Raw genomic sequence first — 26031 nt, forward strand, 5'->3', positions numbered from 1 at the left:
GATCTTCTCACTGTGTCCTCATGTGGTAGAAGAGGCAAAGTGGATCTCTGGGGTTTCCATTATAAAGGCAGGGATTACATTCATGAGAGCTTCACCCTTATGGTCTAATCACCTCTCAAGGGCTTCACCTCCTAATACAATCACACTGGGGTTTAGATTTCAATATATTTTGTGGGGGGAACACAAACATTCAGTCTATAGCACCAACTAAGAGACATTTCAGAAGTTCCTGTTGGTGAAGTCAATGAACTTCTGGCAGTGTTGGATTAGAACAAAATAAACTCTTTTTCTCTTGAGGACAGTGTGGGAGCATACTGCTAGAAGCCAGATCAAAGAGGCTTCTGTAGTTTGTCTTACCACGGTCCTAAACTTTTGAGAGCAAGAAAACAGAAGGGTAGTTTGAACCATGTGAAATTGCTGTTGCCAGAGGTCAAAAACAGGTGGTGATTAGCAACTTCCTATGCCCAACCCTTCCATCCTTTCTAGGAGAACCAGGCTAGAATTCTTACTCTCTAAGAGTCTCTCTTGGTTTGAGTTGCTTGAACTGTCTGAAGAGTTGAACACCCATTCAAGTCCAGAGCTGGAGGAGCACCTCATCTGGGTGGGACATGACTCCAAAATGTGGTTAAAGTTCAGGCTGGTTCTGCTCAAGTTCAGGCTGATTTGGCTCAAGAAGCATTTTCTTTCTCAGAGGCTGAGTCAGAGAGGCATGCTGAAGACCAAAGCACAACCCAAATGGGGACAAAACATTGTCCTTTACCACTAAGTACTTCTTTGGGGGTACAGTGTTATCTCTTTTTTTGGTATATAGTATCAAAAGCAATTTTCTTTTTTTTTTCTTAGTTGGAGGCTAATTACTTTACAATATTGTAGTGGTTTTTGCCATACATTGACATGAATCAGCCATGGATTTACATGTGTTCCCCATCCCGGTCCCCCCTCCCGCCTCCATCACCATCCCATCAAGGATCTGGTTTTTCTGTTTTGTTTACTTATTTTTGATGTCATCCTTGCTACCTATGAGGAAATGCCATCAATGACTGTACATGCTATTTCTGAGTCTTTGTTAATGTTATTTCAACCTTGGAAACCAGGAAGTGCTGAGGCTTGAGTCAGAGCCAGGAGCCACTCCTTGCCTTTCTGAGGCCTTGGCATTCTTATCGCGCTGCCGCTGCCACATGGATGTGTGTCTGCCAGGCCCAGCTGTGCATGCTCCAGGAGCTGGTGCACGGGTGCTATGTTCCTGACTTCATCCTCAGCACAGAGCACCAAATGAACTAGATCTGTTCAACTGAAAATAGGGGTTCTGTGGACCTAACATAAATTGTCTCCCCCTTTTTGTTAATTACTGTCATTCCATCATAATCTTGCAGAGGACTTTCATGTGCCTCTGACTCTTAGGACAACTCTGTGAAAATGATAGAGCACGCATGATTACCTGAACTTTTAGGTGAGAAATAGAGGTTCAGAGAAGTGGAATACAAAGCAGAAACTACATTTCTAGGGAATTCCTTGGTGGTCGAGTGGTTAAGAATTAGTGCTTTTGCTGCAGTGAGTCCGGGTTCAATCTCTGGTTGGGGAACTAAGATCTCACAAGCTGTGTGGTATTGTCAAAAATGAGAAAAAGGAAAAAAAAAAAAAGAAAGAAACTGCGTTTCTACTCTTCTTACTTACTAGAGCCAGAAAACCAAGTTCAGTTGAAGACTGTTTTTGAGATGATCAGATCCCAGTTAGAAACAAATATTTGAACTCTTGTCAAGTTTTTATAGTGACTCTTCATTTAAAACTTTGAATTGCTTGGTAAATTAAGAAATTTACCTATTTCCTGGTAAATTAGGAAACTGGTAAATTAGGAAATAGATCTTATTAGCAATAAATTATAATTATTCAGTGTTTCCTGTGGCCAGGAAACATTATTTTATAGCTGAATTATAAACTGAAGAAGTTAATTCAGCCTTACTTAAGCAGTCACGTTTATGAACATGAAAATGTAAACTCTTAAAGTTCTCTGTCCTGAATTTGGTGAAGATTTAAAAGTATATCAGTTACTCTATGGCAAATGTTTGTAAAACTCATTTTCTTTTTCTTATATTTTATAGATCTTTCCGTATTTAAATTGCTGTTTCATTTACTAGTTTCTGACTCTTCCAATATTTTGTTATTCAAATTCTCGATTTTTATGAGACAATTTTGAAATGCTACAGAGAAAAAAGGAAACTTCATCACCTTGACTTTGCATCAGAAACCATTTCCCCTTTTGCCCTCCAGCCAAAAACCTCTAGTAAACAAAACACTATATTTCTTGTGTGTAGCAACAAAGAGAGAAAAACATCCAGGAAATTTGGAAACACTGAGATTCGAAAGAAAGATAAGGATGTTTCTGTTCGTACCCTCCAAAAGTAAAGATTGTTTGTGTATTTTCACCAGCTTACCTAAATACTACTAAGCAAAAGCGATAATGAAGTATTACCAGTTGGTGAGATTAAATGACAAGGAAGCAGATCATGACCCAAATTATACTGGTAGAAATGCAAGAGCTTAAAGCCCTCAACTACACATTTTTTTTTTTTTTTTTTTTGGTATATAGTATCAAGAGAAAACAATTTTAAAAGAAGGGCCTAGTTTTTCTGTTTTGCTTCCTTATTTTTGATGTGTCATCCTTGCTACCTATGAGGAAATACTATCAATGACTGTACATGCTATTTCCAACAGCTACATCAAGTATTTGTTCATATTTAGATTTACCTGTGAGCTTCCTAAGATGATCATTTTGAATAGAACTCCTTAAAAGATGCAACTGAATATTCAGACACCTGGATACAGACGTTAAACCAGAGTACAGACGCACGCATGATGTCTTAGGTATCAGGAAAAGATTCTGGAATAAACAGTGAGAAACACCTCACTGTTTTAAATCACTCTGTCTCTCTATGTCTCCAATTCCTGTCCTATAAAATGTTGTTTGTGTTACACACTCTCTAGACTCTAAAGGCATTCATGTTTTACTGTATGAAAATAGATGATAAAAAATCTCTTCACATTATCCACTAAAAGACTTGAACATTTTTCTAAAAAATTATTTTCAGTTTTCTATTCTATATAGGTAATAAGTAATTTCTTTACTAAAAACTTCTCTTCAATGCAGAACATTTGAGCAGACCTGGTTTATAACCTTTAGACCTCACCTATATCAAGAATTTTGTTTATTTGTTTCCACTCTTTTATGCTGTTTTACAAGTATTTGAAAGAAAGAATCAGATTAAAAAACAAAATCAAACAGACAAACAAAATGCACTAAATGCTTGTGTGATAGAATTGAACTGGAGAAGGGAGAGTATGGATGTCCTAGGAAGGACCAGCTTCCCTGGTGGCTCAGATGGTAAAGACCCTGCCTGCAATGCAGGACACCTGGATTCAATCTCTGGGTCAGGAAGACCCCTGGAGAAGGAAATGGGAACCCACTCCATTCTTGCCTGGAGAATCCCATGGACAGAGGAGCCTGGTGGGCTACAGTTCATGAGTTGCAAAGAGTCGGACTCGACTGAGCGACTAACACTTTCGCTTCATTCAGGAGGTTATCAGTGGTCACATAATGTATGTGTATGTGTGTTTTAAAGCTCATTTTTGTGGTCATTTGCCCCTAAAAAAATGAAATTTCCATCTTATCTGAGTTTACGACAGAGATGATCTTTGTAGTCACTAGCCCAAGTGAGATACTTCCCCTTCCCTTGCATCTGTTTCCAAAGAGAGAAAGGAAGGAAGGAAATGAGTCGGGGAGGAAGGAGGCTTAGCTCCCTAAGGACAGAGGCTCCCTAAGGAGAGGTTCTTGATTTCTCTGCTGGCCAAACACCAGGGACCAGCTCCTGGAGGATCAGTGCTTTGGGCACTAAGGTTGCAACAATGAGTAAACCAGACACAAAATCTTGTTTTTGTGGAGTGCACATTCAGAGTCTTTAATAAGTAAGTCAGAGTGTTGATCTGGGTGAATTCTGCCCCCAAAATCACCCTATACTGCATTCTCCTAGTAGTAAATATTTTAAAAGTTTTCTCATCTTCTGAAAATAAACACAAGGTAGATCCTTCAACAGAACAGAAAAAAAAATTTTATCTGGTTTTTGTAATTTTTAAAAATGAAATTTATTGTATCATAGTTTTCATATGAGAGTTAATTTAGTAAGCTATTTTCTTTCTATTAATAAAAGGGTAGAATTATGTTATATTTGAATTCTTCTTTTGAAATTTGTCATTAGACTTTATCAACAGTACATCTTGTACAGTCCTTGTAATACTTTTTGATTGTATTCATGGAACTGAAATTTGTTTCCTCTGAAATGATGAGACATAATATTCATGAGATTATAAAATAAGAACTGGCAGTCACGTGTTACATAAATGTTCCTTCCTCTATAAATGCTGCATGAATGTTGCTTTCACTTGCAGAACTCAGGATCCCTTAGCCATGATCACTTCCTCTTTACAAACTTCCGTGGCAGTGTTTGCCCTAATAATTCTGCATGTCAGTGCTCTGGATACTTTTAAAGCTGCAGTGTATGAACATGCTGTCATACTGCCAAATGATACAAAAGCACCTGTTTCTCCGGGTGAGGCCTTGTTCCTCATGAACAAGAACATAGATATTCTGGAGAAGGCAATTAAGCAGGCAGCTGAGCAGGTATTCTTTTATTTCTGCAAATCATAATTCGTAAGACAGGCATGAGAGCTGATGAAAACTGGAGTGTTGAATTGTCTACATACATAGAGAAATAATTCTGATTTAACTTGTTTTGAGCAGGGTGCTCAGATCATCGTGACCCCAGAAGATGCACTTTATGGATGGAAATTTACCAGGGAAACCATTTTCCCTTATCTGGAGAATATCCCAGATCCTCAGGTGAACTGGATTCCATGTCAAGACCCCCGCAGGTATTTGAAGTACCCTATTTTTTAAAACATATTTACTTATTTATTTAGGCTATGCTGGGTCTTTGTTGCAGCATGCAGACTTCTCCAGTTGTGACGTTTGGGCTTCATTGCCCCACAGCATGTGGAGTCTTAGTTCCTTAGATCCCCGACCAGTGATAGAACCTGCCTCCCCTACACTGGAAGGCGAATTCGTAATCACTGGACCGTGAGGGAAGTCCCAGTCATAGTTGTTTGTACAAAGTACTGTGATTCTCTAAAATGTATATGCTTACTACAGAAAATAATAAATCCTAACTGTTCATATATGTAGTATAAGTTTTATATATATGTAGACATTCATCTGATTTTTAAAACTGTACTTAGATACCATTTAACAATTATTTATAATCTAATATGCTTATCAAATTTGGAGAAATATATAAATAAGATATTTATCTTTGGGATTAAAAACTAAGGGGAAGGCAATCTCATGAATATAAATAGTAAATTAATTTCTGAAGCGGACCGTGGCTTGCATTCAGAAAATATTCCAAAGTCTCTGTTGATGGTATCAGACTTCAGTTTCATCATCTCTCTGCTCTAGAATCTGTTTCTCATGCAGAAAGATCTGAATCATAAGACTTTATGCTTTGACATTTTGCAGTTTCCTAGGCTTGTAAAGTTAATTTTCCTGGGAAAAATTAATTCATAAACTTTCCAATATAAAATATTTAATATATATGTATATTAATATATAACTTCTACTACCTACTAAGGCTTGAACTATTGAGGTACAGGTTGAACACGTCTATACTTCATACCCATTCTTTCTCAACTCTCAGATCCTCTCACCATCTCATACCCTTTTATGCTTTTTTCACTCTGGTACCTCAAATTAAGCTTATTAAACATTCCTCTGCCATACTTTTGCTGGGGATCATGGGTACCATGCTTTTTGAGGCACTACTGTTAAGTCTGAAGCTTACGTATGGGTTATCAGAAAATGGCTTTCCTCAGCTCTAAAGGGCTTAGCCACACAACGAGGAGAATACTGGGTTCCGTGACAGTCAGCAGCCCCACTTTCCTGTTTTTCTTGTTCTGAGTTGATGCTTCCCATGGTGTTTGCTGTGGAAGAAAAGGGGCAACAGCTGGACAGTCTTTCTGCCTAGAAGTTTTGAGAAGAGGACAACCCATTTGTTTTTCATCTCACAGTAGGATTGTGAGATGGATTTCTTAGTTAAAAAAAAAAAACAAACAACATATTTGGCCAATTTATGGGCCAGTCAGAGATCACAGTAGCTATGAAAACTGGTGAAGCTTGGCATGCTAAGTTGCCTCAGTTGTATTCAACTCTCTCTGACCCCGTGGGCATTAGCCCACCTCCTCTGTCCATGGGGGTCTCCAGGCAAGAATACTGGAGTGGTTTGCATGCCCTCCTCCAGGGGATCTTCCTGATCGAATCCACGTCTCTTATGTCTCTTACATTGGCAGGCCTGTTCTTTACCACTAGAGTCACATGGTGAAGGCTTCAGGACAGGTCTATTCCAGGTGGTTAGTCAATACCTCTCTCATAGCTCTATGCTACAAAAAAGAAATTTTAAAAGAAAATGGGTTTGCATTGTCATCCAATGTAGTCACATTTAATTCATTTAATGATTACTTATTGAACACCTGCTATGTACCAGATACTATTTTAAGAATAGGGGATATAGCACTTTTAAAGCAAAGTCTTTGCCCTCCCCATGGCTTATGAGTATTCTTGTGGGGGAAGATAGATGCAAACAAACTCATTTATCATATAGAATGTCATTTGGAGATAATAGTAGGGGTGTTGACTGAAAAAACAAATACAATCTAAAATTTGACAATTATGTTTTATTTGGGACTTTACCAAGGCCTTAAGCCTGGGATTCAGTTGCTCAGATACTTCTTTGGACTGTTCCAAAGAGGTAAGGGAGGAACCAAGATATATAGGGGTTTCTGCAACACCCCCCACCTCCAAGAAAAAACCAAACAAATAAAAGTAAACAAAGTTGTCCAGCATCAAAAGATTACTGCTAATGGTTAGGACTACGAACTTCTGCTTTAGGGGACTAGGTTCAATCCCTGGTCAGGGAACTAAGGTCCCACAAGCCATGCCTTACAGCCAAAACAAAATTCTCCAAACAAACAAACAAAAGAGTGACTCCCAAATGTTTGGCCTAAGCAGTTGGAGACACAAACCTGCCATTTAGGGACATAGGGAGTGTTCGTGAACCAAGTTTGGTTTCTCTTGTCCAGGCATTGGAAAGACCATCTACTGATACAAGGTCGTGGCGAAGGAAAGTTCAATGTCAAGCCAGGAGTACCAGTGGCTAATGCTCAAAAGAACCAAACCCCCGATGGATTTTAGGGAAGGGTTTTTATTTTATTTTATTTTTTAAATAATATTTATTGACATGAATCAGCCATGGATTTACATGTGTTCCCCTTCCCGACCCCCCCTCCTGCCTCCCTCTCCATCCCATCCCTCTGGGTCTTTAGGGAAGGGTTTTTAAAGGCAAGGTAAGGGAGAGAGTTGCAGAGTGTGTGATCAGCTCATGCACAATTCTCTGATTAGCTGATGGAGAGGTAATAGGGTGATGTCACAGGGGTTAACATCATCAATCCTCAGATTCCAGCCAGATTGGGAGCTACATGCTCATGGCCTTCATGCACTTAGCTTTTTCCATCTGATGAGGGTTTTAGTGTCTGCAAAACAACTAGGAGTGTGTGTCAGACACTGATTTTTATGTCCTCAGGGGAAGACCTAACATTCTGTGCTCCTGTATGGCTGATCTATTCTTTAAATTGTTACCAGTCCTCCTGGCCCAACTGCTATTTTTTTCTTCCTATGTCTTTACATTCTTCCAGTCATTAATTCTTGAGCTAAATTTTTGTGACTCAGGGGGGGCCTGGGAGACTAAAGTTTTTCTACAAAAAAGAGGCAGGTGGAAGACAGGGCAGGGTGGGGTGGGGTGGGGGAGGCTGTTCTGCTTAGGTCCGCTAGTCCTGGTCGGTTACAGGAGCAATGAAGGAAGAGCAAGTCTGGGATGGAACTTAGGGAATTAACTTTGTGCATCTGAAGTTTGAGCTGTAACTTAATAGACATCCAAGTGGAGATGTAACCCTGGCGGATACATATTTGAGTCTGGCATGAAATACAAGATCAGGGTTTGAGGTAGAAAATCAGGGAGAAAAACATTTTCAAATCAGGTTTACTAACATGGATAAGAGTACTTATCAATCCATTCCTTTTCATTTATTCATTCACTCATTCACCAGCAAATGTCTAGAGATCTACGGTAAGGAAGCAGAAATGTAGTCATGAGGAAGAGTCATCCGGGGGTTTGAATTTAAACTGCCTGTTAAATGCAAGCTCCAGAACACTTAATTGTGCTTTAAAAATCAAAAGTGAATCTTATCAGATTCTTATTGCTGAGGTCATGAATGTACTTTGCCAGTGGCAGTTCAAATCAGGAACCATCTATAAATATCTAAGTAAATCTGGGTCCCCTGTAATCTCATTTTTTTTCAAATCACATTGCTCTCAATGAAACACATGTCATAATATGGTTTATAGGATGGATAAATAGATAATTATTTTCAGACATGCTTTTATAGATTTCCTCTTATTTACTTTCTACAAATAAAGTCCATATTCAAACCTATTAAGCTTTAAGAAATAAAACACAATATCTATCATCTACACAATAATAGTAGTTGCATTTTTAAATACTTATAATCATACTTTGTTTAAGAAAGATATCCTGACGTGGCGCTCACTCTATTCCTTTCACATTTAGCATGATTATTCTCAAATAATATTAATAATTTATCAATAAAGCTATGCTGGGCTTCCCAGGTGGCCCTAGTAGTGAAGAATCTGCCTGCCAATGCAGGAGATGTAAAAGACATGGGTTCCATCCCTAAACTGGGAAGATCCCCTGGAGGAGGAAACAGTCCCCACTCCAGTACTCTTGCCTGAAGAGCCCCAGAGATAGAGGAGCCTGTCAGGCTACAGTCTATGGAGTCACTAAGAGTCAGACACAACTGACCATGCACAAAGGTATGCCAACTCCACACTGGTCAGTAATGTTAAAGAGCAAAAATCTTGGTCCTCAGGGGAAGAAGAACTGTCTCAAAGAATGATCTATTCATAGATGTAACCACAGGTCTGCATATTGTTTATTCTGGGTAAAACAAGAGACCTGTCAAGCACATTTTTTTATGTCCTTAATCATGTACAAACTTTGAAAAAAGTATTTCTACAGTAAGAACAAAAACATTACTTTCATCATATAAAGTTATTCTGTTCATTGTAAAGACACAGTAGTCAGATTTTTCAATAAGCCATGCAAACATTCTTTTTCACACTCATTGCAAATCCAAAGATAAGAATTATAGACTATTTTGCATAACTGCCACATAAGGCCACAGAGTCACAGCTAAAAAGAAAGGCACAGATGGAAGGATCATGTCCCTTCTTTTTTATTCTGCTCCTTGTCACTTAATTGTCTTGGAATCTCCAGAGTCCAAAGGTCATGGCCCTCACGACTGGCCTTGGTCCAGTGGCTAACAGGACTTTTCCAGGGGGTTCCAGTGGCATTCCACCACCCGAATAATACGTGTAACTGTGGATCGCACCGCTAACCAACTGAGACACCCTTGCCACCACGACCCAGAAGGAGAGCTCATTTAACTATTCCCAAACTACTAAGAACCAAACTCCCCAATACATCTTAAATTCAAGACTATAGGAGTTGGATTATTGCTGGAAATAATAAAAGAATAAAATTCCCTTTGAAAAAGAAGAGAAACTTATCTCTAATAGAGAGACAATATTTAACACCGAGATGGGTTCACCAGTGGAATGAGTTAGAGAAGAGAAGTAATCTATTGCTTGAGCCACAGGAAACTTCAATGTTTAGACTCAGGGCAGAAGAGGAGGAACCAGAAAAGGAGATGGAGAAAAGCCGCCAGTGAGTAGGAGGACGAGAGAGTGGGGTCCAATAGGTGGGGTGAAGTGTTTCCAGGAGGGGGCTGTAACTCCGTCAGCTGAGGCAGAAGTGGTACAAGATAAGGTAAGATGTGGCTGTCATCACTTGCATTAGTAGGGGTTGTCAGGTGGGACGAGAGCAATGAAGCCTAATCTGAGCACTTCCAAAGAGAACGGGAGAAGATGGGCTGATCCAGAAAGAGGGCCAGCTATTTCAGGGAGTTTTATTTTAAGAGGGACCTATGAACCTAGGGACCTAAGGAAAAAATAAATTAGAAGGGCATGTGGGGGTCAAGAGAGGTTTCTATTTTTTTCCCACAGATGAGAGGTCCTAGTGTATATGTATGTGTTGATGGAGTGATCTCTTGAAGAGATGAAAACTGTCGCTACAGGAGGGTGAATAATGAATTGCTGGAGTAATAGATACAATGTGGAAAAAATTCACCAAGTTTAACTTGTGACTTCTAAATATGATCTCTATCATGTCACATAATTAGTAGTTTTTGTGTGTATGTGAGAAAATTCAGACCTAGTTTCATAGTGACTTTAAAGTTTATCATACATGCATATATATGAATATAAGCATTATGTTATGCATTCAGTCTCTGGGATTTAACTATTTATAAGTTACAAGTTTGTACCCTTAAACTACATGTCCCCAATTTCCCACAATCCAACTTCCGATATCCACCATTCTATTTTCTGTTTCTACAAGTTTGACTTTTAAAAATTCCATGTCTGAGTGATATCATACAGTATTGGCCTTTCTCTCTTTGACATTGAAATGTCTTAATTAAAATTCGATTTAGATTTGGTCATACACCAGTACAAGCAAGACTCAGCTGCTTGGCCAAGAACAACTCTATCTATGTCGTGGCAAATATGGGTGACAAAAAACCATGTAATTCCGGTCGTACCAAGTGTCCTTCTAATGGCCATTATCAATACAACACCAACGTGGTGTATGATAAAACGGGAAAGCTGGTGGCACGTTACCATAAGGTAAGAGGGGGTGAGTGTGTAAAATGGAGCCTCCTTTGAGAAGGGTGTATTCTGTGTTTAGGAGATAGAGCTTCATTTCCTTATAATACGATGTTTTATTGTTCAAACATTGTTTTTATTGTTCAATCACTAAGTCCTGTCTGACTCTTTGCAACCCCACAGACTGCAGCTTGCCAGGCTTCTCTGCCCTTCACTAGCTCTTAGAATTTGTTCAAATTCATGTCCATTGAGTCGGTGGTGCTATCTAACCATCTCATCCTCTGCCACCCTCTTCTCCTTTTGCCTTCAATCTTTTCCAGCATCAGGGCCTTTTCCAATGACTTGTCTCTTCACATCAGATGGCAAAGTATTGGAGCTTCAGTTTCAGCATCAGTACTTCCAATGAATATTCAGGGTTGATTTTCTTTAGGATTGATGTGTTTGGTCTCCTTGGTATCCAAGGGACTCTCAAGTCTTCTCCAGCACCACAGTTCAAAAGCATCAATTTTTTGGCTTTCAGCCTTCTTTATGGTCCAACTATCACATCCATACATGACTACTGGAAAAACCATAGCCTTGACTGGATGGGCCTTTGTTGGCAAAGTAATGTCTCTGCTTTTTTATATGCTGTCTAGGTTGGTCATAACTTCCCTTCCAAGGAGGAAGCGTCTTTTAATTTCATGGCTGCAGTCACCATCTGTAGTGATTTTGGAGCCCCCCAAAATAAAGTCAACCACTCTTTCCCCATCTATTTGCCATTAAGTGATGGGTTCAGATGCCATGGCCTTAGTTTTCTGATTGTTGAGTTTTAAGCCAACTTTTTCACTCTCCTCTTTCACTTTCATCAAGAGGCTCTTTAGTTCTTCTTCAATTTCTGCCATAAGGGTGGTGGCATCTGCATATCTGAAGTTATTAATATTTCCCCTGGCAACTTTGATTCCAGCTTGTGCTTCATTCAGCCCACCGTTTCTCATGATGTACTCTGCATATAAGTTAAATAAGCAGGGTGACAATACACAGCCTTGACGTACTGCTTTTCCTATTTGGAACCAGTCTGTTGCTCCATGTCCAGTTCTAACCGTTGCTTTCTGACCTGGATAACATTTAACACTAAAATGATAAAATGTTTTCATACTGTATGAACCGGTTTCATAGAAGCTAATTTCTTTGTTTTCTATCAAGTTACAAAAATGATCTTTCTTTTTAGTTTCTATACCAGTTGATTTAATTATCCTTTTATTGATTTAAGGTCAAATTATAAAATTTTTGCTTTAAAATCTGAGTAAAATAACCTGAAGGAATAAAATAACCTAAAGCCACAATTTTGTACCAAATTGGGCAGGGAGAGAGACTGAACTTTTACATGAATATGGGGTGTACAGGTCCGTGTGAATGTCCCTTTTCCTGTCCCATATTCTTTTTTCTAATCATCTTATATTGGAACCTCAGAATCTTCTGAGTGGAGAAATTATCTCCTGGAAGTCCTAGGTAAAAAATAAATTTTAGGCAAGGAGAAAGATATAGCATCAAAGATTTTCAAATGTTTTTGATCATATACCTCTATGAAAAATAATTTAACACGAGTCCTTAAAAATATGTTTATATTTATTTATGCATTTATTTGTGCATTTATAAATAAGACCCAAAAGTTTTCTATGTAATCTTGTGGTCTGTCAACTTGTTTTCAAATGTAATTAAACTTTCATGTTCTCAAAAATGTGACTCACATTAGGAATAGAAATGTCATTTTTATTACTTTGGAGACCATGTTTGCATCGCTAGTATCATTTTATAGGCTACTTTTGCAGTTACTCTTCTATTCTGTAAGTGTTGACCTAGTTAAACTGATAACATAGTTGATCAATCCACTTAACCAGACCCAGTAAATGGCAGGATGGCGCAGTGTACAGGATGTGGGCAGCTGGTGAGGACCTGAGTCATCCTAAAGTGAGAAGCTCTCACTGTCTCAGCAGGGCACCTCAGAACAGTTCGTGACCGATGTCCTCTGACATATGGATCTGATAAGAGTACTTTTGTCGATTGATTCTTAAAATGCTAGTAAATTTCAATTAAAAAATTTTTAGATAGAAAATAAACATTGAGAGGAGTTTTAATAGTCTTGCTTCTAACTCTCAGCTTTTCCTACTTTGCAAATCATTTTATTAAGCTATGACCCTGATTAGCAAATTAGACTAGGTTTGTTTCTCAACCTTACTTGGAAGGAATCAGAATGAAATAAAACATTTGTGTTTAACAACAATTCTCAAAACTGGATAACAGTCCCTGAGATTACTTTGGAAGGGACATGGTAAACAGGGATGGGGCCTCCCTCACCTGCTTAACAGATATTTATTGTGTATCTATTATATTTCTGCTTCTCTGGTGACTCAGTGGTAAAGAATCCACCTGCCAATGCAGGAGACTCGGGTTCAATCCCTGGGTCAGGAAGATCCCCTGGAGAAGGAAATGACAACCATCTCCTATATTCTTTTCTGGGAAATCCCATGGACAGAGGAGCCTGGCGGGCTATAGTCCATGGGGTCACAAAGAACTGGACATATCTCAGCAACTAAGCAACAACGACAATTGTATTTTTAGGTACCAGGGACTCAAAGAAAAATGATGTAAATCTTCATCTTTCAAGAAGCACATAGTGTTTGCAATTCATGGGGAGATATTTGGCCCTAACTGAGAGAGGGAGGCAGGTAAGGAGAGGCAAGAGGAGGGGGAGAGAGAAAGAAAAGGAGAGCAAGAGAGACAGAGACAGAGAGAGACACAGAGAGACAGAGAGAAACTGTGCTTCTCCTTATTTTTCTTTGAAAGTTAGCTTCCAATCACCAGTGGCATTCACCTTCTATACAGTTCCCATTGTTGAGCAGGTAATTACTAACTTGGAAGGTCTTCATGTGTCATCTCTTCAATAAACAAGGCTTTTCTGGTTTTATCCTGGGTGTTTATTACAGTACCACCTCTACCGTGAGCTTCAGTTTGATGTCCCCGAAAAGCCGGAGTTAGTGACTTTCAGCACCACCTTTGGAAAGTTTGGCATTTTCACGTGCTTTGATATTCTCTTCCATGATCCTGCTGTGACCCTGGTGAAAGATTTCCACGTGGACACCATATTGTTTCCCACAGCTTGGATGAACGTTTTGCCCCTTTTGACAGCTATTGAATTTCATTCAGCATGGGCAATGGGAATGAGAGTTAATCTTCTTGCAGCAAACACACATGATGTCAACCTAAAAATGACAGGTAATCCATGACTAGATGAGGTTTGCAGATTATATTTCTAAATGGAGAGAAACTCATGCTTTGGATATGACCTGTTGTAATTTTTTTTAGTTCTTTGTTGGGATTTCTCACTAAGCTTGTATCTGTTCACAAAAAAAAAAAAAAAAAAAAGAAGAAGAAGAAGAAGAGAAGAGCTACTGTTATAATAACAGCTACATATAATAGCTATGTCTGTGTTAAGACTTTTATGTGTATTATTTCATTTGTGTGGGCTGAGGATTATCAGTCTGGTTTTGTGGATTAGAAAACTTAGACACACAAAAATGCAAGTAACCTGCCAAACGCATCAGTTAGTAGGTAGCAAGAGCTTCCCTGGTAGTTCAGTGGTAATCTGCCTGCAATGCAGAGACCTGGGTTCGATACCTGGGTTGGGAAGATCCCCTGGAGGAGGGCATAGCAACCCACTCCAGTACTCTTGCCTGGAGAATTCCATGGACAGAGGGCCTGGGGGGCTACAACTCACAGAGTCAGCCAGGACTGAAGTCACTACCCAGCAACAGCAGTATGTAGCAAAGCAGGAAACTAAACAAGATGTGCTCTAAAACTGGTGAAGGCAGAGGAGCGTGTTATTGATGTGTTGCTGTGTAATAAATTACTCAAAAAGTAAAAAGCGGAAGTGGCGTAAAACCAGAAACATCTGCTATCTCACAGTTTGTGTTGGTCAGGAACTGGGGAGTAGCTTGGGTGGTCCTGGCTCAGGCCATCTCTTGGGTTTACATCAAGCCTTTGCCTGGGCTAAGAGTCACTTGAAGACTTAACTGGGGCTGGCAGGTCTGTGTTCAGGATGGCTCACTCGTGTGACTCTTGGTAGAGTTCCTCTCTTTCTCAGTAACTGTTGACAGGAGACTTTCATTTCTTGTCACATGGCCTCTCCATAGGGCTGTGTGATATATCCTCATGATATAGCAGTTGACTTTCTCCAGAGCTAGTAAGGAGAAAAAGATGGAGAGAGATAGGGGAATGCTGCACAGCTTTTTATGACTTGTCACAAGCCATTATTTCTACCTCATTATATTCATTAGGAGTATGTCACTAAGTCAAGCCCGCACTCAAGGTAAAGCAAATTAGATCCAGCCAGTGGAGAGAGGAATAATGAAGAATTTTTGGACATATTTGAAAACCACCACAATGGAGAACAGGAGGGACTATTCTTTTATGTTACCGTCCCTACCTCTCAAAGGGCCTGTGGCAAAGAACACACCTGCCAATGCAGGAGACATAGGAGATGCCAGTTCTATCCCTGGGTTGGGGATATCCTCTGGAGGAGTAAATGGCAACCCATTGCAGTATTCTTGCCTGGAGAACCCATAGACAGAGGAGCCTGGTGGCCTATAGCCCATAGGATCACAGAGGATCAGACACGACTGTAGTGACTTAGCATGCACATCTCAGAAACTTCAGTGATTCAGTGGTTTTAATATTTGGCTAAATTTTCTTTTATGGTAATAAATTATGTTCCAAGTTTATTGAATGAGACCAGTAATCATTCAATTTTTAATCTCCTCCAGTGGAGAATAGGAGAAGTACCTGGGTGTTCAATGCCTTGTGCCGTCTCATGACTAGTCTTGTGACATGACCACATGCTCAGTTCTGATGGGGAAACTGGGGGTATTGGGTTTGTTTGTTTGTTTGTTTTTAAAAGACTTGTCTTCCATTCACAGGCAGTGGTATCTATGCACCACACTCTCCCAAAGTCTACCATCATGATATGGAAACAGAGTCAGGAAAGATTCTCTTTGCGGAGGTGGATTCCCATCCCCGGAACTCCCCGACCTACCCACCAGCTGTGAATTGGAGTGCCTACGCCACCTCCATCACACCCTTTCCAGGAGCAAAAAATTCCTTCAGGGGATTTATTTCCCGCGATGAGTTCAACTTCACAAAGCTCTCTGAAAGTGCAGGAAATCTTACTGTGTGTCAAAAAGAGCTCTGCTGTCATCTAAGTTACAGGATGTTAGGACAGGAGGGGAGTGAAGTGTATGTTCTAGGAGCTTTTGCAGGACTTCATGGGAAAAGGAGAAGAGAATATTGGCAGGTAATCTCAACTCAAGTGAAGACGAGTGTTTGGGTGTGAGTAAATTCCAGGGTCAACTTTTCATATTTGTCCCAGGGAATCCAGTGCTTTTTTGTGGCTTGACTCCATGCATTACCAGTGTCACACACACATGCTTTGGGATTAATCCTATAATATTTGCAGGGGAGCTAAACATCATCTGATTGCTTGCTTTGAACACACTAAAGAATATTAACCTGATTTTCTAATTGGCTAATGAACTAGCTTACATATTGAAGTGGCTTCCTTAAGTAATTTTGCTGACATATCTAAATATAAAGTCTTATTTTAACTTTTAAAACTAACAATAAGTAGGGATATCATTTTTATTTTAACTGCTCTGGTAACCATATGTCCTAGTCATTTCCTGCCCTTCCAATGACAAATTTTTAAAGTGTAAGCTTTTTGTATAGTGTTGACTATGCATTTGCATTTTATTATTACACTCTGTGCCTCATTGCTTTCTTCTAAGGAAACAGATATGGGGAAAAAAAAGAGATGGTCAAAATTCTAATCATTCTTTTGACTTTAGTACTTCTGTTGCCCAAAGAGTTCCACTTTCTTGAACCAAATGCCACCATCTGACATACCAGATGAATGGTTTATATCTGATACCAAATTGAAGCTTGTACTGCTCACAGTGGGACAGACCAATAAATTGAGATATGAGTTGTTGTGGCAAGGAACAGTGACCTCATTTGGAAAGCCAGCAAACTGAGATGATGGACTAGTGTCCCAAAGAACTGTCTTTCCTGAGGTAGAAATCAGACTTCTTTTATACTGAAAGGGGAAAAGGTAAAGTCCTGGTTCCGGTCAGACTCTGGAAGGGAAATGTAAAATGTTTCTTCTTGGAGTCATTCATAAGCGGACCTAGTCTAGATATTCCCTATGAGCTAAACAGAGGTATTTTAGCTTATTACATGAAAGGCACGATTCTCAGAGACAGTTCATTATGTATAATTTAAGCTTATAGGCAACCTCCATTTAGGCTTCCAGGTGACACAGTGGTGAAGTATCCACCTGCCAATGCAGGAGATGTCAGAGACTCAGGAAGATCCCCTGGAGGAGGAACTGGCAACCCACTTCAGTAATCTTGCCTGGAAAATTCCCTGGACAGAAAAGCCTGGCAGGCTGCAGTCCAAGGAGTTGCAAAGAGCTGGACATGACTGAGCAACTGAGCGCACCAGTCTCCATTCAGTGATTAACTTGTAGCAAAAGCACTAGAATACAAAGGTTAAAGTAAAAGAACCAGATCCAAAATGGAGTCGGATTTGTTCTTTCCTATTATGAAAACTGGCTTCTTTCTTTCAATCCACTGGTTGCCCAGATGTGTGGGTTGGCTCTTAATCATTTGCCATTTCCAATAAATCAAGTAATTATATGATCCAAATCCCTTTAGCAAATGGAGAAAATATTTTCTTTGCTATAAACTGAGTCAACAGTTCTACAAGTAACTTATATGCAAGGTGTTGGAGTTCATATGCATCTCTTCTACACAGGTATGCACAATGCTGAAATGCGGATCTACTAATTTGGCAACGTGTGGACAGCCAGTAGAAACTGCTCTGACGAGATTTGAATGGTTCTCCCTAAGCGGCACATTTGGAACACAGTATGTTTTTCCTGAAGTGCTACTTTCTAAAATCAAGCTGGCACCTGAAAAATTTGAGGTAGGAGAATTTTAAGAGTGTCTTCATTTTATCTGTCTTCTGAAGTCAAACAGGCTAAGAAAACAGTTTCTGTTAACCTTTGCTGTGTAACAAACTTCCTCAAAATTTCATGACTTTGCACAATAACCGTTTCTTTAGCTTGATATTGTGGTTGGTGCTGTGAACTGGGTGTGACTAAGCAGTTCTTCTGGACTAGAAGGGGCTCAGCTGATCTTGGCTGGGCTCATTCATGCATCTGCTGCTAGCAAGTGAGCTGGCTGGGGTAGGTTGGTTGGTGATGGCCGTATCTTGAACATCTGGAATGACTGGAGGCATGTTCTATGGTCCCTTATCTTCCAGAAAGCCTGGGCTTGTCCACATGTTAAATGAAAGAGTCCAAGAGCATAAATAGAGAAAGAAACACAATAGGCAAGTTCTTTTCAAGTCTCTGCTTGGACTGTGTTTGCAAATATTTCATCTACCATAAGCAAGTCACATGACCAGTGTAGATTCAAAGGGTGAAGAAATAAATGATGCAGAACTCTCAATGGGAAGAGCTGTGAAATCACATTGCAAAGGGTATGGATAAGAGCGGGGGTGGGTTTGTGACCATATTTGCAACTTACAGCAACTAATTCTTATGTGATGACACTTTGTTGGAACAACACAAGATACCTAAGGCCTATGAATCTGAAGAACCATTCATTGCAGAATATTTACTTACAGAGTTTTAATTTCTTTTTTCTAACATGTGAAGACAAATAGAAAATCAAATATTTATTTCATAAACCACAGTGGTCATAGCTAGTTCATCCACAAATTAAGTTGGTCTCAAATTAAAATTAAGATTCTGCAGGTTTATATCTGCTACTTAGTACATGGTGCATATACACACACGTACATACACACACTCCACAAGTTTGGAATTTAATGTCTTCATCAAACTGTGACAAATCGTGGCAGAGTTTTAGAAACCTAAATGAAATCACTGCATTTTTTGTTTTTACAAAAGAAAAATAGAATCTAAGCTAATTAATCCAAAGCATCAAGCAAGGGAATCTTTAAAATTGCAGACTGCTTATGGTTATATATCTGTGTCTGCTTGTATTATCAGATTGGAATATGTCATATTTGTAAAAATGTTTAATTCTGTGACACCAACAGTTTAACATACAGTGCAGTCTTAAGGCTGGGAAACTCAGAGAACTGGAATCCTTGGCTGCCATAGAACCCAGAAAGGCAGAGAATCTCAGGAGCACATTGAGGCTGGAATAAAACCTTTGGTGCCAACTACAGAAAACCATGATCAGATCTGAAGTAAGAGATCTGGAACTGAAATCCAATAGTTAAAAGTTGATAGCCTGGCACAAACATGTGTCGATAAGTTGAAATTATCTGCGAATTCAAGGAAGCAAAAGAAAGGAGGGTAGGGTTCACTCAGGTAAGCTTAGGAAGACATGGGGTCTAGTGGTATGTGTGCACTGTGTCTTGTAAGCCTTGCCATTCATTTTATTTTTTAATTACAGTATAATTAGTTTACAATGGTGTGTTAGTTGCTGCTGTCCAATGAAGTGAATCAGCGATATGTATACATACATGCCCTCCCCTTGGATCTCCTTTGTCACCATGCATCCCACCTAGCTAAGCCTTGCCATTTCAACTGAGCACACAATCTAATTTTCTGGATACTGTTTTGAAAAATTTTCCCCATGCCATGTACTCTTAGACTTGTATCTCTTTGAGGATTTACTCCAAAATAGGACAGAACATTTATCTCACAAAAGAGTCTCATCCATGGGAGAAAGAGAAAAAACAGTTGGAGTTTTCCAGATCACAATAAAGTTCCAAAGTCCGAGATGCCATGTGACTATCACTCTGAACCACATCAATATACTTGAAGAAATTGGTGGTGCTAGTTGATGAGGATTTTAAACTTTTCATCACAAATGGTTTTAGGCGGTAGGAAACAATGAGAGAATAAAATAAAATAGTAACTGGTTAAGCACTTAATTTGTTGATCTCAACTCAAAATTCTCAGAATTAGTCATGCTACCTCCTGTCCTTGGACACTGGCCCTTTATTTTTGGATAGAAGGAGGGAGGACAGGGAGGGATCGTATCTACCCTTTAAGTTTAGCACTTACAGAGACTTCCCTGGCAGTCCATTGGTTAAGACTTTGCACTTCCAGTGAAGGGGGCATGGGTTTGATCCCTGATCAGGGAAGTAAGATCTCGCATGCTGCATGGTATGGCCAAAAATGATAATAAATAAATAAATTAGGCACTTACATTATATTTAGCACTTGGGCCATATCTCACCTACCCACTCCAGTGTTCTTGCCTGGAGAATCCCAGGGACAGGGAGCCTGATGGGCTGCCGTCTATGGGGTCACACGGAGTCAGACACGACTGAAGTGACTTAGCGGCAGCAGCAGCGTCTACTCCAGCTCATCTGCAAAAAGAAGAAATGGGATACACTGTGTGTTCACTCCTCAGAGCTGTAAAAGAGGCATTTGTCTGCTGGCAAGCAGGGGTTTTGGGATAACAGTTCCTTGGAGGATGTTTCCTAGTTAGGGTACTGGTTTTCATTTTACAAGTATAGATTCTCTGTGGCATGACTTTCCCTGAAGTTCATCAGGTTCTAAGGAACAGACACCAAGTAAACTCATAAGAAAGACAAAAGGAAGAACCAACTAACCAAATGAACAATTAAAAAAAAAAAATCAATGATCAAGAATTTTATCTTTTAGTTATTCTTTCTCTAGAAACTTTGCAGATCATGTTAACTTGCTGTTTCTAGAGATATCCGTTCTAACACCATAGACGGCAAGAGTTTTACAAGAGTCACACCAACCGTGTTTTCCTGAGTGTTTCCCCAGTTTCCCTGGATATAGACTCTCCATCAACATATATTTACACATTATCTTTGAAGATGCCTTCTGCAGAGATTTCAGTATATTTACTTCTTATCTTTTCCCCACCCCTAGTTCTAGCTAAGAGTATGAAGTGTTATCGACCACAACTCTGGGAAGCATTGCTTTACTATTTGAAGTTAACTCTGGTATATTATCAGACGGACTGGAAGAGTAAGAGACCAGGTCCCACTGTAGATCAGTAAATCAGAGTCTCTGGGGGTGAGACCTGTATTTTTCCATAGTCCCACATTTTGTTGGGTTAATTGATTGATTTGATTTTTGTGGGTAAGAACTCCCAGTGTAAGAGAATAATCAAAAGGATCAAATTATATTGAGTATATACTATTTAGGAGGTCAATTAATTATATGGTATATTTTAGGAAAATTTGTAACAGGAAACTAGTAAAAATGCTAAGTTCTAGCTAGAACCTAAGATACAATCACTGATATGGAAAAGTTAATCGCAAGGAAGTTGACATAGACACGATTTTACTATATTAATGAAAAGTCACAAGAAAACCAAATATTTGTGTTTAACGTGTTTCAAACTTTCACCCAACTATAATTTGAAATATGCCTCTGGTATTTCATTTTTGTTCCTTTAACGAACAGTTTAGTTAACAAGGAACAATTTAGAAACAGTGAACACTTAACTAACTACCAACAGGTTGTGCATTTGACAACTTGTTAGTGAACTGTGTTTTTATGTTGATGTGTCACCACAATAATTATCTTTGAGGATATTTAGCTGTTTTCTACTTCTAGTTATGAAGCATCTAACTTCTTACCTTCTAAGTTCTTCCCCCATCCAAATTGTCCTTTCCACAACTGATAAATTCATTCTCTTTATTTCCTGTTCTCTTGTCTCTCTATTTGTGTTTCTTTCTATAAATTCATTTTCTTTATTCTTGTTCTGTTGTCTATTTGTGTTTCTTCTTGTTCCATTATTTTGCATACGTTACTCCCTTACAGAGAAGCCTCTGTGACTTCAGGAGAGATCCGATTGTTCACAATTTCTGCATGTCTAACCCTTGCTTTTCTTTTTGACCATATACCTTAGTCTTCTCTTCACTAATCTTCAACTAGTGATGCACTATAAATTGTAACAAGCCACTCTCTAAGGGAGAAGCAAAGCTCTGATGTGTGCCATTTGCCAATTATCATGGTGTAAATACTCTCACCATGATCAATTTCAAGAACAGCCATGCTTAACAACCAGCTGTCAAAGTTCCTGGAGATTTAACAGTCTGTTGTTGTGAGCTTACACACCACGGCACTGGTCTCTGAAACTAATTATGCAAGTTTGTGTGTCAGTTAACCTCTGAATTTCCTACCTATAAAATGGGGTGAATATCTCACTGGTTCTAACCAAATGGGAATGAGCAAGCACGCACATTGCCTAGCACACTGTGAGTCTGGAGAAGGCCACCCACAGCGCCCCCCCCAGCCCCCGCCACACACATATTTGTCTTAGAATGAGCCTTTGCGGCTTGATCTCCACTTGGCACAGAGTCTTCCATCATACAACCCCAGGGGGAAATTCTCCTCCTTGTAGCAGTTTGTTTCCCACTCTGGGAAGCTGACCAGTTCAGCTATTCCTTCTCAGACTTCCTAAGCACATACCTGTTTCTCTTGCCAAGATACTATTATACTGATTTCTCTCTTTATATTTGGAATCTGCTCAGTTTCTAGCACTAACTTTTAAGCTTCTTGAGGGAAGAGTGCTGTTTGTACTCTTCTGGCTCCTGGTTATCTTGCATATAATTGGACTCAATAAATTTTTGCTACTGATGATTTCTGACTTTCTGTTAAAGGTTACGTTTGATTGTGTAAACTCAATTATTGAACCTTATAGAATGGCTCTAGTCTTCCTTACATATAAAATAGCTGTCCCCTACCCTTCCCACCGGTTCCCCAAGCCCTGGCCCCAGGCCCCTTTCCTAGTACCCTACTTGATCAACTGTGATATCTAGGGTGGTTTCAAAGTCATGAGTCTGCATGTAATGTATATTTTAATTAAGTTGGCTATACTCTTCCCACTTTTCCTTTAGGTACTAGAAGATGGGCGTTTGGTAAACAAGAATGGATCATCTGAGCCTGTCCTGACAGTGTCGCTCTTTGGGAGATGGTACACCAAGGACGCACATTCCATCTCAGGCGGGACCAGCAACTCAGCAACAGCGTACCTGATGCTACCCACATTATTAATGATCGTAACCTTGCAGTATACTGTGATGGCGTAGAACATCACTTTACCATAGTCATTGATTCATCTCAGATTTACTAAGAAATATGGAATGACTAGCTCACTAGTATAGACCAATGATTTCCAAATATTTTTTCCTCAAGGAAATAATCAAGGATTATTTTTAAGGGCTACAGGAATTTTGCCTCTTTTTTTGCCTATGCTGAAATATCACAGTATGGTATAATGGTATGATTGATGTTTGGGCCAGATAGATGAGGATCGAATCCTGGCTCCAGCCTTATTTGCCGTATAACATTTGTGTCTACTCGTGTGTGTGTTAGCAGGAGCAGAGTGAAGAGATTCAGGGACATTTTAAATGCATTGATGGCTTTGAAAGAGAGCAGTAATGATGGGAATGAGCGGAACTGAGATTTATGACTGAATTCCATTTGACATTAAAGACAACTTGAATTCATTCAGTTTTCTGTGCTAATGATTGTGGGGGAATTTGCTTTCTAATCAGATGGAAACAAACTCATCGGAATTCCATTGGAAACGTAAACTCCAATGTTTAAGTTTATCTTAACAAAACAAGTTGTTTTGAGATGTTTAGAAAAACTAACACCTAGTCCAGTTTCTTGGGGAGTCATAGCTCGAAACACTCCTACTTAACGGCTATGGGATAATTTAACAATCACAAATACCATAACACAGAGACAATGACTGTTAATAGTAACACTGTTTTCAACATTGAGTAGTCTGTTTTTAGTGACAGGGAATGTACATGTATGTAATATTCCAAAATCATCAAAACTGTATGCTCTTTTATCTTTTCATAAAATATAGAACATTTCAGATTTGTCAATTTTGCTTGAGGAAGTTAGACATCATGCAATGGTTTTGTGGCATGTTTTATGATGCATGCGCAATCATATCTCACTTTCAGAAGTTTCAGTGTTGACTGGTAGTCAGCCTCTGAAGTTAAACTCACTGGTTTGAGAAAGATATAAACAATGATTTCCTCACAGATGCTAAGGGACAGTGCTTCCCCTGATTCACATTTAGAGTTGTCAGCTATACTAGAATTCATTAAAAGCAAAAGCAAGAGGGAAAAACAAATAGCACCAGTCCCCAGGAAAACTAAGAGTACTTGACTGTAAAAGTGTTTGCATTACAATGTCGCATCAGTGATTTTCACACATGCATTTTATTTACCAAACAACTTAAGTGTAGTTTCATTTGGCCTTGATTCGGGGAAATGCACCTGAAGGAGTAGCTCTTTAGTTTCTAAGGAATCTAAGGTCAGAGTCCAGTTTCTTTGGTAATCATCTTTCTGTCTCACCTTAAAATTTCATGTTTGTTCTTGAGTTGGTTCTGGAGGGAATAACCAAGGTACTGGTTTCCACTCATCCTTTTTTCCTGAAATGCTTTGTTACAGAGAGCAAGCTTCCCAGTTTCTCTCTCTTCAGCTTCCACTTCCCCTCAGCGCTCACCCTCCGTCTTTTGTCCCTTCATTCAGACAGCGTTTGTTGATTTCATACTATGTTCCAGGTACCAAGTACTGGGACATGGTCTATATATTCTCTCTGATCTCTTTGCCACTCTGTGACTTTGCCCTGGTGACCTTATACAATCTAGTCCAGTAATTTCTAACATATATTCACAGCCTTCTCTGCAATGATCATTACCTCTACTTTCTGCCTTTTTTAGTCCATCTTTGCATTTTGACCCATTGTCATGGTGTCAGCTCTTTCATCTACATGAGTGATTTCCAGTGGTAATTTTTTTTTCCTGTTTTGACCTCATTTTAAAAGTCCATTCACATTCTCTAACTCCATTCTGACCGTATCTCCTAGGTATTTCATAGATAAGTGTTATGAAAAAAATCTCAGAGCTGAGGACTGCTTACGTAAATTTGGTCATACCGCACACACACGTACACACACAAGCACGCAGGCACACACAGATACCTCTAACAAAGTCATTCTTGGAAAGATACTTGGATATGAAAACAGTAACAACTATGAAGAGGATTCCTTTAGTTACAGGATCTGGAGACATGGAGTAGTATTTGGAGGAGGAAAGAAGATATTTTGACAATCTTCCCAGAGAATTTCCAGGCCCCTTGAAGATAAAAAGAGAAAAATAGTAGGGATAAACTGAGTGATATTAACTTACTTGTCCTCAAGAGACTTGTGACATCTCATATAAATATGAGTTGAATAACCCTGGTGATAGCTTTGATCAACTGTAAGACTTATAAGCCCTTGTTCCCCTGCTCCTCTTATGTACTTTTCATTTTTTTATCTCAGATATTAATTAAAAAGAAAATACCCTCAGTTACTCCTGTCAAACTCTTGAAATTTGGTCTGCTGGCTGGAGACTCAGAAATTCTTATACTTAGATCATTTTATACTATGATTCTAATCTTTTAAATAAAGAAATATCAAATGATGAAAACATTCTAGGATATTGATAATTTTGAGTTTTTCATAATGCTGTTTAAAGATTAGCTTTCTAAGAGTCCGATTTTTTTTAACCCTTCATGAATAAAGAGAAAAGAAACCAAAAAAGAGGCCAATATTCTTTTTTTATGATAAAGAGTATAACAGTTTATGTATCTTCTAGAATCAGAAGGTCAAATTTGAAAACAGTTACCCAGGATGACTAATGAGCCAAAAAGCTTTGTAAGTTAAGGGCAGGTATAACAGACTTACAAAATATTTGAATTCCAGAGGGCTAAAATGGGTGTTTTCACAGACAGTTTATAAGGACTCTCAGATAGTTACCATGGGACAGGAATTTAATGCTTTTGGCATCAGACCTCACATAAAACACATTTCAGATGTCTTTATTGTTTGATTTTCATCGCCCACCCACCTGCATATAGTTTGCCCTTCTCTTATTTATAATTAGGAGATCCACTATAGCAACTTCAGGATTAAAAGTAAGGCTCCATTTGCTAGAACTCAAAAACACCAGAGATTATAAATTTTAAGACTTAATTAAAAATATAAGGAATGGTAGATTTTAAAG

General features: G+C 39.1%; 1 protein-coding gene across 1 annotated transcript; it reads left to right on the top strand.

Annotated features, from left to right (window-relative positions):
* The first annotated feature begins 4448 nt into the window (after positions 1–4448).
* Positions 4449–25531, top strand: VNN2 (vanin 2). Its single transcript, XM_065927778.1, has 7 exons — positions 4449–4672; positions 4793–4923; positions 10729–10921; positions 13864–14152; positions 15853–16226; positions 17744–17914; positions 22859–25531. Exons 1-7 carry the CDS (start codon positions 4460–4462, stop codon positions 23048–23050), a joined length of 1563 nt encoding a protein of 520 aa, XP_065783850.1. The 5' UTR covers positions 4449–4459; the 3' UTR covers positions 23051–25531.
* The last annotated feature ends 500 nt before the right edge of the window (positions 25532–26031 follow it).

Source organism: Muntiacus reevesi, chromosome 3, assembly GCF_963930625.1.
Source record: "Muntiacus reevesi chromosome 3, mMunRee1.1, whole genome shotgun sequence".
NCBI lineage: Eukaryota > Metazoa > Chordata > Mammalia > Artiodactyla > Cervidae > Muntiacus > Muntiacus reevesi.